This window comes from Carassius gibelio, chromosome A11 (assembly GCF_023724105.1).
Source record: "Carassius gibelio isolate Cgi1373 ecotype wild population from Czech Republic chromosome A11, carGib1.2-hapl.c, whole genome shotgun sequence".
In the NCBI taxonomy this organism is placed as follows: Eukaryota; Metazoa; Chordata; class Actinopteri; order Cypriniformes; family Cyprinidae; genus Carassius; species Carassius gibelio.
The window spans coordinates 17,594,188-17,610,116 of record NC_068381.1 but is presented as its reverse complement, the minus strand read 5'-3'; the positions used below and the strand labels follow the sequence as shown (position 1 = coordinate 17,610,116).

Sequence of the window (15,929 nt, the reverse complement as noted above, 5' to 3'; positions counted from 1 at the left end):
GGTTTTCTAATCAGCGGTTAATTCCATCAGGTGCGTGATTTCACATAGAGCAGCTGTTACTACACAGAGCCGTTGTTAACTGAGAAGATGCACCAAAAAACGCTGAAAATTAACGTGATTTGCGCATCTTCTCTATTAACAACGGCTCTGTGTAGTAACAGCTGCTCTATGTGAAATCACGCACCTGATGGAATTAACCGCTGATTAGAAAACCGGCTTTACTGACGAGATGCGCATTAACGATCGGCCGATCGTGATCGGAGCACCCCTACAGCAAACAATCAGAAACAAGATAACAGTCCACAGTCAAAAAGGCAAAGCAATTCACATGGAAAACACATGAACTAGGGCTAAACAATACTGAGAAATGTTAAAGAGAAACCAGGCTATAAATAGGGTGAGACAGAGGAGGTAATTACACAGGTGACTGCAATCAATGATGATGAGTCCAGGCAAAGGATTGTGGGGAATGAAGTCCGGGGTAAAGTGGCAAGAGTCTATAATGGAGTGACCTCTAGTGAAGCTAACCGGCACTCCAGCTAGAGATTGTAACACACACACACACACACACACACACACACACACACGTGTGTCTTCTCTAATGGTCTGATGTGATACAATACTGTTAACTGTTGCCATAGAGACTGAACATACATCTCTGGTCTAACATCTTCTGCCCATTGTAATGTCATCATTATTGCGACTAATTCTGCTGTATTTATTTATCGCAAGTTTCTTTTTGACTTCTTTCTTCTAAAAACTAAAATAAAAAAAGCTTCAACTGCTAGTCTTTTATCAGTTTATTATTTATTTTTCGTTTTTATTTCAAAGACATTTTACTAAATTAACATGAAAGCAGAAAAAATAACAATAATAATAACTATAATAGTATCTCCGTGACACTAAAGTAACACTGGAACTATCTTTTGAAATGTCTGAAAGCATAATGTGTAAATACAGATATTACCAAACAAGTTCAAATTGCTGGCTTCATTTTGCCATTCAGCTGTAACAACTTTTCTGAAGAAAAAAAAAAGGTTTTCTGAAAGATTCACTCTGCAAAAAATAAAAATATATAAATAAAACTAACTACCCCATTAAAGTCTTGTTTTTATTTTGATGATAAAAGTAATAGCCTATGCGAAAGTAGACTAATAAAATATTCAGCAATTAAGTTTTTTTTTTTTTTTTTTTTTTTTTACAAAATTAAACGGGTATATTACAAAAGGTTAGTTAGGATATCAGTAGCTACATTACAAAAAAGTTTTTTTTGGAGGAAAGTGCAGTTTGTAATCACTGCTTCTCTCTGTTTCGGCTATTCTGATTGGCCAGTAGCTCTAAATATCATTTCCGGGTCAGCAGCTACAGGTTGCTAAGAAGTTGGTGCAGATGACACGTCAGCTGGCTTTAAAGCAAGCACAAACTGCAATAGCTGCTTATAAAGCACAATGTCATAAACCTCTGTGCTGCTTTTAAACGCGCACTGCCGACTGTTACTGCATCACAGATTCACTGAAGAAGAAGACGGCTGCAGGAGCATCACGCGTGCTGAGATTGAGAGAGTTCAGCATCACTCAGTCCTGACTCATCCCACACGAGATGATCGGTGGATGAGAGAGAGAGAGAGAGCGGACATGTCGTCCCCGTCGCCGGTGCAGATCCGAGAGGCGAACGCGCACCTGGCGGCGCTGCACCGGCGGGTCACGGACCTCGAGCACAGGCTGCAGGACGCGGAGAAAACCGTGCGCGAGCAGGCCGAGAGTCTCATCCGCAAAGACGAGCAACTGAGAGCTACCACGCAAGACATCACGGAGGCCAAGGACAAGTAAGGGAAAGAATATTCACTGCTTTAGCACAGTCGTGTTCTTCTGGAGATGCATACTATTTTATGACCTGACATCAAAACCATGCGTTTGCTAAATCAGAAAGCTCAGTAAAGCTGCTGTAGGCGACTTTTACATACAACAATATCCCTTTAGTAAAATATAGCAGATACGTAACGATCTAGAAACCACTATATGACAACTCTTGACTGTTTAAAAAGCAAAACAGACCGCCGTTAACCAATCAGAATAAGAGATGATGTTGTAAGGGGGCGGGGCTTGTTTTATTTTTTAAATAATAATAATAATAATAATAATAAACTTGTTACGTGTACTATTTTAGAATAACCGGGACTTGACACTGCACATAGGTCACTGGCATACATTATATTATCAAAAATGTAGGGACCATCTCTGGTTACTTGCGATATTGGTACTGTATATACTTTTCTGACTTAAATGGCATTTGAGGAGAATGACTTGCAGTCATAAAATCAACTGTAGGCTGTATATATACGTGACAACTATAATGCACACCTTTTACGCTTTTGATATTTATTAAAATCTACTGTGAATCATGTTACGAAATGTGACTTTCGCATTTGATTTAGTGTTTATTTAAAAGGTGTGCATTTTAGATGACACCTAGATGAACAGTTTGTTCAGTACTATTAATCATTCTGCTCAAATGCTGTTGAGCTTTAAATTATGGCATATTTTGCATTTGAGCCTAGGCCTGTCATAGTGCTGGGCGGTTTGACCAAAAATTTATATTACGTTTTTTTTTTTCAAAATTATACCGGTTAGCTACTGAATGTTCAAATGGGGAGTTTTGTGCATTGCGTGCGTGTGTGTGTGTGTGTGTGTGTGAGTGAGTGAGAGAGAGAGAGAGAGAGAGATGGAGACGGAGACGGTCACACAGTGAAGTCAGCTGTCTTAACTGTCCGTGTCTTGTGTACTGCAAACACATACAAGTTTCATCACTGTCTGTCATATGACTGTTTCTCTTTCATGCTTGAACTGATGGGAAAATTAAGGACATTATTAACTGTCTTTACATCTATTTAGAAAGATGAAGCTTGTGATTATGGAAAGGGGCGTTACATTTCTGACGAGTGCTTGCGGTGTTCGGCCAATCGCAATGCACTGGGACAGTTGGCCAATCAGAGCAGACTGTGCTTTTCAGAAGGAGGGACTTTGTAGAAAATGACAAGTTTGAGAGAGGCTCCGCATAAAAGGACCTACAATAATGTACAGTATTTGAAAAGTAATGAGTTTTTTGGACATTAAAGCATGTCAACATATTCCATTAAATCAAATACACAAAATAACGATCTTTAAAAAAAGCATCATATGACCCCTTTAAAGGAATAGTTCACCTCAAAATGAAAATGATATTACCACCACCACCAGCCTTTCAAGATGAAAATGAGTTTTTCTTCATCAGAACAGATTTGGAGAAATGTAGCATTGCATCACTACTGGATCCTCTGCAGTGAATGGGTGAATGAGTCCAAACAGCTGATAAAAACATAGTAATCCACAATAATCCACACCACGTTTTTAACTTCAAACACAATAAAAGTCCATAATGAAGCTTCATCCAGTGAAACAGCCCATCCCCTTGTTTACCCCTCACTAGGCCTGTCACAATAATCAATATATGTACATGACATCAATCATTTTTGGTGACACAATATACTGTATTTTCGGACTATAAATCGCACCTGAGTATAAGTCGCATCAGTCCAAAAATACGTCATGATGAGGAAAAAAAACATAAGTCGCACTGGACTATAAGTCGCATTTATTTAGAACCAAGAGAAAACATTACCGTCTACAGCCGCGAGAGGGCGCTCTATGTCTTCAGTGTAGACTACAGGAGCACTGAGCAGCATAGAGCGCCCTCCCGCGGCTGGAGACGGTAATGTTTTCTCTTGGTTCATTTCTCTTGGTTCATGTCAAATTAATTTTGATAAATACGTCGCACCTGACTATAAGTCGCAGGACCAGCAAAACTGTGAAAAAAAGTGTGACTTATAGTCCGGAAAATACGGTATTTACTTAGGAATGAATGTCACCCTGTTTTGTACATTCCACTTGCACCTGCATCTTTTGCATCTTCTTGTACATAACATGGTGTAGTCATGAGGTGCTAGTTCAAATGTTAAAAAAAAAATGCTTCTACAAATAAAATTTCAGTCTTTGTGCATATGCACATCTGACTGCTGAGTAGTGATTGTGTTTTTCAGCAATAGTGCGCACCCTTAATTTACAGAGAAAAGAATAATCTTTTCTTTTAAGTCTTTAAAATGAAATATTATCGCTTATCGCAATTATTTCTGGGGCAATATCGCACAACAAAAAGTTGTTATCGTGACAGGCCTTCCCCTGACTTTTTTTTTTTTTTCCAAGATGTGACAAGGTCTGGTTAGAATTACTTGAAGAAACTTTTAGTGCTTTGAATTATTCAGTCATACCACAAACATGATTTGAAAAAGACGTCCTTAAAACTTGAAGTTTACTTGATAGACAGGTGAATTGATATGAATTTCTTTTTCCGTACTATGTAAGTTAATGGAGAACAGCAACTGTTTGGCTACCAACAATTCTCCAAATATCTTCTTATATTTGACAGAAGAAGGAAACTCATACAGGTTTGCAACAATATTAGGGTGAATAAACGATGCCATTTTTCTGATTGTTTCTGATTGCAAACTGCAGCTGTAATAAGGTAATTTGCTGACAAGGACATTCTTCTCTTGTTTTTCATCTAGAGAGATTTTCTTCCTCCACGAGAAGCTTTGTCAATCAGAGGAATCCATCCATAAACTCAACCAGACGATTAAGGAAAAAGATTCTCTAATCGGACAGTTGCAACACCGATGTCAGCTGCTGGACAGCATTTGCAAAAGCCGTCCGTTACTGGACAGCATGCTGGCCCAGATGGCCGAGGCGGAGCGGATGGGGCCTGTCAGTGACTTGGGAAAGCCCACGACCAACAGCTCTCTCACGGATGGAGAGTCCACCTGCAGCCCCAGCCGCCTCTCCAACCACAAAGACTTCTCTCTCAGCGAGGACGACTCTGACGATCAGGAATTAGATGGGGTTGTGTTTGGGACCACAGTATGAGAGTCTCGGGTCAATCGCTCCTCGTCTCAGGTTTAGCAGCCTGTGTGTTTTGATAGTTACAACTAATTCGATGTCTGGTTCAAATATCCATTGTATCATAATGCAGGTTACTGGAGTGTGAATGGGATTCTGTTGTAAAGAGAGAATGCTTGGTCAATTCTAGCTAAATCTATTCGCAAATTGATGCATGTATGCAACATATCTTATAGATGTGTCCCTCAGACCTCTTCAGTTCTCATTACTGAATGGAACAGGCTTCAGTTTAAGAAAGTCTAACTAGTTTTATTTTTGTTGTTAATTTGTTTTATTCATCCCTTTTTAACTTTAAATTTGCATATGCTCTGATATTTTTCTCAGCTGTCTATACCTTCTGGATTTATTGCATTATATTAGAGAAGAATTTTTTGAAAATTTACATTGAAATGACCTGTTACATGCAGTCCACCTACTGTTTCTTTTCTTTTTTTTTCTTCTTTTTTATCCAGTCCTGTTTTATAAAGAGCATCTGGGAAAATGTTTTCGGAGATGCAATATTCTCTGAGGTTGCATGCTTGCTGTTTTGTTGAAGCCTCTCGGTGAACAATTTCAGCAGTCATTGACAATGTACAAATGATGGATGGATTCTGGTTTAGCTTAGATATGCTGTCATGCATATGTGAAATTTCAATTGTTACATTTTGTTGGTACAAAGTAAAATAGTGCCTAAAAGACTCATGGTTGCTTGTTTGATGGCATTATTTATTCAGAAATATTCTAATAAATTATTTTGTTATTCTTCAGTGCTAAATATCCGAAGTGTGTACTTTCCTCAGAAACACAATACATACAGAAAATCATTCATTTTTACAAAACATATTTGAAAACGGCTTAAATATGTCTTTTAAATTTTGGTTTGGGCGAACTATCCCTTTGACTGCACTTTTTTTTTTTGACTCTTAAAGCAGTGATTCCCACTCACTTACATTATTAGACTGACAGACTGCAACAGTTTGAGTTGGAAAACTTGGTTTGTGTTCTACTGAAGAAACAAAGTCACCTGAATCTTCGATACCCTGGGGGTAAGCAGATAAACATCAAATCTTATTTTTTTTTTAGGTGAACTATCCCTTTAACTAATTCTAACGTAGAACGTTCCTGAACAACTGTGAAAGTGTTTTCCTCCACTGAAGTTACTTCATAATTTAATGTTTTGTGCTGGAAACTCATAATAGATGTCAATCGTGGGAGTAATCCACAAAGGAGTTTCTAAGATACTCTACCACCATTGTGCTGTTGAGCGAGGCGCTGAAGCTGAAGGCTGCTGTTAGTGACAGTAAATGTGACACAAACCGTACACTGTAATTTAAGGTAAATTGTATATAATTAAAATATCTCTGCAGAGAAGTTGTTCCCACAGAGCCTCCCTTATTAAAACAATTAGCACTTAAAATAGAGCTTCACCAGATAAACGGAGCAAATCAAAGCAAGCTAGCATGCTACATTTTTACATGTACACGCAAAACATCTTACCTCTGACATGATGCCAGTATACACACGCACACATATATATACACATATATATATATATATATATACACACATATATATATATATATATATATATATATTTCACTAAATTAATTGTATTGTTCTTGACCATTTAATTCGATCTAGCAAAATCAAGTCTATGCAAGGTTGTCATATTTTCCCTTATTTAATTAGAGTCAAGCTGTGGAAACCAGATGGAGGGAAGCCATAATGTAGTGAATGAGTGTACCGATGATGGGGTATTATTCATGTACAGCATGTCGTAAGTCCTGTTAAAGATGTGATGGTTACACAATATTTTCATGTTTGTTTTAAGAGTTACATGTGCTTCTGAACTGCAGCATGGTAACTTTAATTATCGGGGCATGTCATATTTGTCTTGCTAGTGCCCTGTACAAGTGTGTTTGCTAACATTTTTCTCCACAGCTAAAGCAGTGCCTAAAAGATGCATGGTTACTTGTTAAATGGAGTTATTTATTCTGAAAAATATGAATATTTTTTTTTTAATTCTTCACGGCTAAATATCTCAATTGTGTACTTCTCCCTGAAGCTTAGTGTGTATTATGGGAGTAACCCTGTTGAAAAACACAGCATATGCTGTTAGGTATGTTTTGCTGGTATGCTGGTTTATGCTGGTCTATGCTGGTCATGTGCTGGCAAAGGACCAGCATAAACCAGTAAAAGGACCAGCATAAACCAGCAAAGGACCATCTTAAACCAGCAAAGGACCAGCTTAAACCAGCAAATTATAAGCATAAACCAGCAAATGACCGGCTTAAACCAGCAAATGACCAGTATAAACCAGCAAAGGACCATCATAAACCAGCAAATGATCAGCATAAACCAGCAAAGGACGAGCATTAACCAGCAAAGGACCAGCATAAACCAGCAAATGATCAGCATAAACCAGCAAAGGACCAGCATATACCAGCAAAGGACCATCATAAACCAGCAAAGGACCACCATTAACCAGCAAATGATCAGCATAAACCAGCAAATGACCAGCATATACCAGCAAATGACCATCATAAACCAGCAAAGGAACAGCATATACCAGCAAATGACCATCATAAACCAGCAAATTACCAGAATATACCATCAAAGGACCATCATAAACCAGCAAAGGACCATCATAAACCAGCAAAGGACCATCATAAACCAGCAAAGGAACAGCATAAACCAGCAAAGGACCAGCATATACCAGCAAATGACCATCATAAACCAGCAAAGGACCAGCATATACCAGCAAATGACCATCATAAACCAGCAAAGGACCAGCATATACCAGCAAAGGACCATCATAAACCAGCAAATGATCAGCATAAACCAGCAAAGGACCATCATAAACCAGCAAAGGACCAGCTTAAACCAGCAAATTATAAGCATAAACCAGCAAATGACCGGCTTAAACCAGCAAATGACCAGTATAAACCAGAAAAGGACCATCATAAACCAGCAAATGATCAGCATAAACCAGCAAAGGACGAGCATTAACCAGCAAAGGACCAGCATAAACCAGCAAATGACCATCATAAACCAGCAAAGGACCAGCATATACCAGCAAAGGACCATCATAAACCAGCAAAGGACCACCATTAACCAGCAAATGATCAGCATAAACCAGCAAATGACCAGCATATACCAGCAAATGACCATCATAAACCAGCAAAGGAACAGCATATACCAACAAAAAACCATCATAAACCAGCAAATTACCAGAATATACCAGCAAAGGACCATCATAAACCAGCAAAGGACCATCATAAACCAGCAAAGGAACAGCATAAACCAGCAAAGGACCAGCATATACCAGCAAATGACCATCATAAACCAGCAAAGGACCAGCATATACCAGCAAATGACCATCATAAACCAGCAAAGGACCAGCATATACCAGCAAAGGACCATCATAAACCAGCAAATGATCAGCATAAACCAGCAAAGGACCATCATAAACCAGCAAAGGAACAGCATAAACCAGCAAATGATCAGCATAAACCAGCAAAAGACAAGCATAAACCAGCAAAGGACCATCATAAACCAGCAAATGATCAGCATATACCAGCAAAGGACCATCATAAACCAGCAAATGATCAGCATAAACCAGCAAAGGACCATCATAAACCAGCAAAGGAACAGCATAAACCAGCAAATGATCAGCATAAACCAGCAAAAGACAAGCATAAACCAGCAAAGGACCATCATAAACCAGCAAATGATCAGCATAAACCAGCAAAAGACAAGCATAAACCAGCAAAGGACCATCATAAACCAGCAAATGATCAGCATATACCAGCAAAGGACCATCATAAACCAGCATATAAAGTTTTTTTTCAGCAGAGAACTTCCCTGTGAAAGGTTCGCTCTATAAATGCAATAAGAATTTTCTAAAACTGGGTACATTGAGGTAACCTTATTTACCCTTCAACCACTGAACATTAAATCGGAATTTAAAAGAACAAACACAACAGGCCATGAATTACCCCTAAAGCCTTTTAGTGTTTCTCTAAAAAGTGACATCACCAAGTACTGACCTTGCATGGATAATACAGCATTTTTAGTTGTTTTCATGGGTCTGTGTGAACAGGGATTGTTTTTATAGTCTTGTCATCTGTATACAATTTCAAAGACGCATTGGTACACCAATATGGCCCACTTAAAAACAATAGTTTTTCCTCTTTTTGAAACGTTTCCCCTACAGACGACAACATTGTTAAAATGATCACCATTCACACCGACTGTGAAAATAACTAAAACTATGTATTATGCATGTAAGATCAGTAGTTGGAGATGGCACACACTTGTAGACCTAACATGTGATACGCATGTACATGACATCACTATTTTCACAAATTTGTTTTAATAATTACACATGACCATTGTATCTTTTCATTTGCCATTTGAAATCAGTTTTCAGAGGTTTGTGATTACAGGCACCGTTGTTGGGTAAATGATCTGTCAAAAGCATAAAAAGTCTTAAATGTGTTTCGAAGTAAAAAATTATACAGCTTTTGTCTGTGTGTAAATGACAAAAACATCAGTTTTTGACAAAGTAATGCGTATGACACATTTGCAAAGTGTTTCTTTACAAAGTGACAAAGGCATTTTCTGCTGATCTGTGCAAATGGGGTTCATTTTGATGACATTGTCCTCTCTGTACAAATTATTTGTCGAACAATTTTGATTTGAAATGGTTTCAGTGTTTCCGGAAGTACCTCCTATAATTTATAATGCAGTAAGCTTGTTAGGAAAAAGGCTGACATACAGGACATAACTCAAATTATAATATTAAACAATACATTAAATTCAGGATAATCGGAGTACAAATTCATCTTTATTTCAATATTTAATTAGGTTTTATTTTTACATTCCATTTCATTTTCATTATTAGGACAGATAAACATGTCAGTAGTTATGTTGCATTAAAAGTGCTTCTGTTGCACTGCCCTCATACAGACTCAGTGGAGAAAGAGACGTTGTAATGCATCTTTAGTGGAGCTAGTGTGGAAGAAGGACCTTTCCTCTACCAATGCAATTATGAAACCCTTTGGTGCCATCAGGGCCGACAGGCTGGCGCACAACCAGGACACTTAAAGACTTCTTTATCTGATTGGGTGACACAGAGCTGCCCATCTCAGGCTGAATGGCCTGGGCAGCATTTTTACGTCTCTGGACCCAAGGACTGCTTATAAAGCCCAAATCATCTGGGGAGAGCTCACCCGAGCCCTTGTACTTGCTGAAGGAGGATGTAGCAGCTACAGTGGGCGAGCTAGTGAAAGGATGGGTGGCCAGAGGAGAGGTCACATGACTGCAAGGAAAAAGCTTGCGAGGCAAGAGGGGGCTTGCAACAGGACTGCCAAGGGGATTCCTGTAAGGGTCAGAGCGGAAAGTTGATATCCGCGGGATGGCAAGGGGGCTGCCGTATTGGGCCTGAGGCCGGGAGACCCTGCGGTTAGGCCGGGGCGAAGCAGGGGCAAAGTCAGACTCTGAAGAACTGCAAACAGCCGAATCCTCCAGAGAATAAAGGAAGCGCCTGGATTTTCGGTTTGGCTTTTTTAAATTCTCATTGTCCACACCTTCTTCAGACTCTTCCTCCACTAGGCCTTGGCTCCATCCTGGCTTACGAGTTCCACGGCTTCCTAGCAGGACCACACAAATGCCCCTTCCTCCCTGCTGCTGCTCTTCTTTCTTCAGGGCTTCGTAGGCCTTGCGTGCACCCTCCAGATACTCATACTCCACCACAGCACACACTTTGCGCCCCAGTTCAAGGTGTTTCTTAGTATAGCGTTTTAACTCCGTAGGGATCTCTTTTCCAGGGCGCAGAATGCGGAGAGATGAAATAGTGCCGTAGGGAGAAAACACCCGCATTGCTGCTTCCATGATGCCTAGCTGCTCCACACCCGGTGACCGGTTCACCTCATCTTTGACCGGTTCAATACAGTCCAGGAAGTTCCAAGCCAGAAGTAGCTTGCTCGTGGGAATGCACAAGAGCCAATCAGGTACTGGAGTTCTTCTTCGCACCTTGGTTTCCATCTCATTCACTTCCAGCTGTGGAGACGCTCTTGCAGCCACTAGTGTGGTGCGCCAGTCACGCGTGAGATCTCGAATCTGTGAAAACACGAATCAAAGCACTATTATAATTTTTTTTAATATTAACAATAAAAATAAATACATTTATAATAACAATATTTTAGTCAAACTTAACCCAAAAGTAATCAAGAAGTAGTCTGATTACATAACCTACCATGTTTAATGAATTGTGCTATTAACCACAATTTTTTGTCATGTAATTCGGAATCAGTAACGGATTACAATTTGTAAGTAATCCACCCTGCTCTGTATATCTGTATGCATACAGTATATAAATTCCTATGTATATGTGCATAGCAACTTGGTATTTTAACATGATCAGTTTATGAAATGTATTTTTTAAAAACTAAATAAGTACAATCTGTAAAAAAAAACCATTACGTTTATTTCATTATGACACTTCACATGAGATGAAGATGTTGGTTATTTGATCTCACCTTCTTGAAAGATGTGAGCAGCTTCAAACTGACATAACCCATCTTATTTCTTTGGACGTGTTTTAGCAGGAAAGCATCATCTGCTAGATTCTCATCAGAAAGGTAGTGCTCAAGCTGGGCAGCAATTTTTTGTGTCAAATCATCATTCGGAGGAATCCAGAGTTCCCCATCACAGAATTCCTCAAAAACATCGGTCAACTCAGTTGAACTCCTGAAAAACAGTTCTGTCATATATTTTCACAAACATTTCAAACGTATCCATTAACTTACCCGTCCAAACTATCATTTAGCCCATCATCAGTGTATGAGAAGGGCCCAGTTGATTGCTGAGTGACTTCACAATGGAAGATGTCAGTAAAACCAGGTGAAGACATGCTGTTGACAGATTATTTTTATAACACTGATAAAGACTTAACTTTATTTGACTAAAAATTTAAAAAAGTAATTAGTTGGTAGGCTAGTTAAACTGTGTTGTAAACAGCCTACCTGACGTCTTCCCCGTGTGTTTCCCCATACACCGCCACACATCACCTGAAGACAGGTGCTTCTTTTTAGAATACTGATTTATACGTCCTTACGTCACAATTTAAAAACACGTCTACTGGGCGACGCCATGCTTGCTCTGAAACGACCGAGGGCAATTTACAAATTAATAAGGGGAAAAAAGAACCAATTTCAGATTTTTCTTAAAACACATTTTCGATTTTATGAACATTGGAAAAAGTATATATGCACATGCGCACATGAAGCATAAATAGGTTAAAATAATAATAAATAAATAATTTTAAAAAAGCGATTTGCGCAACAATAAGTTAGCAAGCAATCAATGAACTTTAAATTGACTGGTTAAGGCAATTCCACCAAAACGTATTTACATACTAAAAAGAAAATTCAAAAGTAGAGTAAAAAGTAAATTATACTTATTTAAGCATTTGTACTTTTAGATAACTGTAGGAGGCAGAAAGGTTACACTAATAGAAGATTTAAATTTATAACCATTTTACTTTTCAACTGGATTGATAAGCCATTTTACAATAAAATTGCCATTACATATCATCACCAGCAGGTGGCACTCATTGATAGAAGATGGTTCTGCAGAAATGCTATTTGTTGAAATGCTTGGCTTCAACCTCGTAATAGAACTCTTTATCACTTAACATATTATAAAATAGTATTTCTTTACTATTAATTAAAATGTATGGCGTTTTCCATGTTATGACAAAATTAAAGTAAATTTCTCCGATTCCAAGTCGTTTTCCAGATAATGCATTGCGCTATAAGCATTTAACAGCAGATGGCGTGTTAGAACGTTCAATTGCTTTGGGTTCTAGATAAATTTGACTAATTTAAGAGTAATTTAAGATTCATATGAAACACATAAGTGCACTTAAATGTGCAAACCATGTCTGAAAGTGTTGTAGCATGGACATAAAAACAATGTGATAATATTATGACAGAACTGACAACAATTAGTCCCTTTAAGCTGCTGACCAGCGATGGGTTTCGTAACAAGGTCCCATGATAACATCAACAGCTCTGATCCTGTGACTGAGCGGTCCATAATTAGCCGGTGGAACTGGAACAGCCTGTGCGATGAAAGTTCCCGGTAACAAGCAGACAGAAACTCTACTGCCTTCCAGAGCCTCTGCAGCAGACCAGGTCTCGTGCTTTACATAACAAAACAGGGACTTATGCAAAGACGGATGCCATCTATTTTAATGCATCATGTTTGTGCATAACTGTGCACATTATTGCATCAGGATGAGAATTGGGAGTCATGAGTACAAGCATGCAATGGAGTGTCGATCAACCGGCTCGTGCATTTTCAGGATGTGCCCAAATATTATACATTTGAGGAAGATACGATACAATCACCATTTCTTTCCCATAAATGTGGTGCACTATTCAAACCCGAATATAAATAAAAACTAACACAGAAAAAAAAAATCTGGCTTCATTAAGTTTTGAACGTGATGCAGAGGTTTCAGATGTAATTGCAACACGCGCATCGAAAGCGACAGGGAAAGGCCATCATTTCCATAAGGAAATTCCATCGTACTTGGTACAAACAAATTGAAAGCTATTCAAATGAACGGTGTTCTCTGTTTGGGCAATGATTCTCCGAATCAGCCCACGTGGGGTGTACGCAGGAGTTTCCCCCATCACCAATGGCATAGCGAGAGCGAGACGCTTTCTAACCAATGAGAAAGACGAAAGGTTTTCAAGCACACGCCCACTCGAAAGCGGTATATAAACAACAATCTCGCTTGTAGTCGTCAGAAACAACTTCTCATACACAGCGAAACGAGCAGAGGAATACTACAGCTCCAAACGATATTTGGATTATACTTTTGGCAGCACACTTCGACTGGATTTTAACATTTCTTTCTCTTCCGGAGACTTGTGGATTACCATTATTCGAAGCAAAATGACCCTGGAAGAAGTCGTTGGATGCAATATGACTGATAAAAAGTAAGTTCTTCATTGCATGCGTACATATCCAATGTGAATCTCACTGGGTATCTTAGTGTATAAAGAGCTATCCGATCGTTGCTTACCATAGTCTGCATGTTTTTACAGAATGGACTCCGTGAGCCAAGCATTGGAAGAGCTGCTGGTAGCAGCGCAGAGACAGGACTGTCTCACAGTCGGCGTTTATGAGTCTGCGAAACTGATGAATGTGTAAGTATATACCCATGTCTGACTTTTACACATCTTGTCATACTGTGCTATCCTAACAAACAGGAGACTAAATGCAGTTAATTTGATCTACAGAGACCCAGATTGTGTCGTACTGTGCGTCCTGGCCACCGATGAAGAGGACCAGGACGATATTGCGCTGCAGATTCACTTCACGCTCCTTCAGGCGTTCTGCTGCGACAACGACATCAACATCCTGCGGGTGTCTGGACTGAGACGCCTCGCGCAGGTGCTCGGGGAGCCAGCCACCGTGGACAACAGCGAGCCAAGGGACTTCCACTGCATTATAGTCACTGTAAGTAGACTTTAACTCGCAAACTGCGTTATCATATGCAACGTGCATTCAGGATCTTGATATCTTATGGCATTGGCTTACGTTGCATTTCATGCATTTTCACAGAACCCTCAATGCCAGCCGCTCAAATGCCAGGCACTGAAGGACGTGGGCAACTACTGTGAAGAGAGCCGTTGCAAAAACCAATGGATTCCCTGTCTGTCCCTGCAAGAACGCTGAACGAGATGCGAGGCTATTGATGCAATGAAGGATGAAAGCGTCATTCTCTGCGAATGAAAACGAAAGGGCTCGGCACCAGCCGCCGTTGACTGCTGCGTCATGTGAAGGAGCTGTGAGAGAGAGGAGCTCTTGGAACCGTGCGCACGGATCGGCACATTGCGCCTGGCCCCTCCAGCTTGTCATGTCCTCCGTGGTGGGGGAAAAGAGGTCGTTTTGGGTACCGGAGGAACAAGTTGTGAGAACATGAACTGTGAAGCCCTGTCGGAGAACTTGCACGCGGGCGGCTTGGGCGCGCGCTCGCCCCTGCTTCATATGTGCAGTGTGGGTTGGAAAGCGACGAGTGTGCGTCACGATCACTGACTGCGGGACCAACATTTCGAAATGTGGATTGAATAATCTGTATATATATTCCGGACTTTAACTATGAGCTGCAGTAGCACTGATGCCAAGCTATAATCGGACTGCAGTCACTTCTGATAAACTGTACTGAGAAGAAAAACAGTATTTCTGAGACAAAATGAACTGAGTTATTGAGAAATACATGCTATGACTTGATATGCTATTTCCAGTAATTTAAATAGAGTAATATATGCATTGCTCCTCTTGTCAAATGCAATCTTGTTTTCAATAAATTATTGACTTTGAATTGTACACTTCTGTCTGATGTTTTGCTTTTGGGTGGGGATTCAGTCATTTCTCTTATGAGTGACACAACATTTTCAAAACCATATTCACTTACCATGGTCAAAACACAACATTTCCTGATGAACTTCCCTGAAAAGACTTGCCAAATTTAGCCTGGACTGAATGGCAGTAAGTGAAAGGGAACTGCCCCAGGTGTGGATGCAGGAATCCGCTTCACATCCTTCCCGATACACAGTTAATTATGACACCGTATTGGCAGGAATGTAGACTTTAGAAGTAATTCATGTCGAGTTTTTGTCTACTCTGGCCAGCTCTGCTCCTTCACAAATAGATTGTACAGGGTTTGCATAACTTCCAGGAAAGGATCTGACAACATGACCCATATAAAATAACTTTTCGGTAAGTGATCTGAGGTTATATTACAGATATAACTTATCACAGGTATCTTACTTTCATTGTAGCTATCTGTGATTGTTATGTAGCAGATACTTTGTGACAGTAGGTTACACATTTTACAAAAGCAGCACTGGGCACACTGGGATAGTGTTTTCCTCAAGGGAA

The 15,929-nt window shown here is 39.6% G+C and overlaps 3 protein-coding genes across 3 annotated transcripts; 2 read left to right on the top strand and 1 right to left on the bottom strand.

The window, feature by feature from the left end:
* The first annotated feature begins 1,343 nt into the window (after positions 1 to 1,343).
* On the top strand, positions 1,344 to 5,667 carry LOC128022543 (vimentin-type intermediate filament-associated coiled-coil protein-like). The gene is made up of 2 exons (XM_052610210.1): positions 1,344 to 1,825; positions 4,601 to 5,667. The coding sequence occupies exons 1-2, from the start codon at positions 1,611 to 1,613 to the stop codon at positions 4,953 to 4,955; spliced, it is 570 nt and encodes a 189-aa protein (XP_052466170.1). The 5' UTR covers positions 1,344 to 1,610; the 3' UTR covers positions 4,956 to 5,667.
* Positions 5,668 to 9,797: 4,130 nt separating this feature from the next.
* Positions 9,798 to 12,133, bottom strand: larp6b (La ribonucleoprotein 6, translational regulator b). The gene is made up of 4 exons (XM_052610209.1): positions 11,996 to 12,133; positions 11,780 to 11,884; positions 11,510 to 11,720; positions 9,798 to 11,090 (listed from the first exon to the last, which is right to left on the bottom strand). The coding sequence occupies exons 2-4, from the start codon at positions 11,881 to 11,883 to the stop codon at positions 9,981 to 9,983; spliced, it is 1,425 nt and encodes a 474-aa protein (XP_052466169.1). The 5' UTR covers position 11,884; positions 11,996 to 12,133; the 3' UTR covers positions 9,798 to 9,980.
* A 1,648-nt stretch (positions 12,134 to 13,781) lies between these two features.
* LOC128022541 (growth arrest and DNA damage-inducible protein GADD45 beta) lies at positions 13,782 to 15,374 on the top strand. The gene is made up of 4 exons (XM_052610208.1): positions 13,782 to 13,981; positions 14,090 to 14,191; positions 14,285 to 14,504; positions 14,610 to 15,374. The coding sequence occupies exons 1-4, from the start codon at positions 13,938 to 13,940 to the stop codon at positions 14,721 to 14,723; spliced, it is 480 nt and encodes a 159-aa protein (XP_052466168.1). The 5' UTR covers positions 13,782 to 13,937; the 3' UTR covers positions 14,724 to 15,374.
* The last annotated feature ends 555 nt before the right edge of the window (positions 15,375 to 15,929 follow it).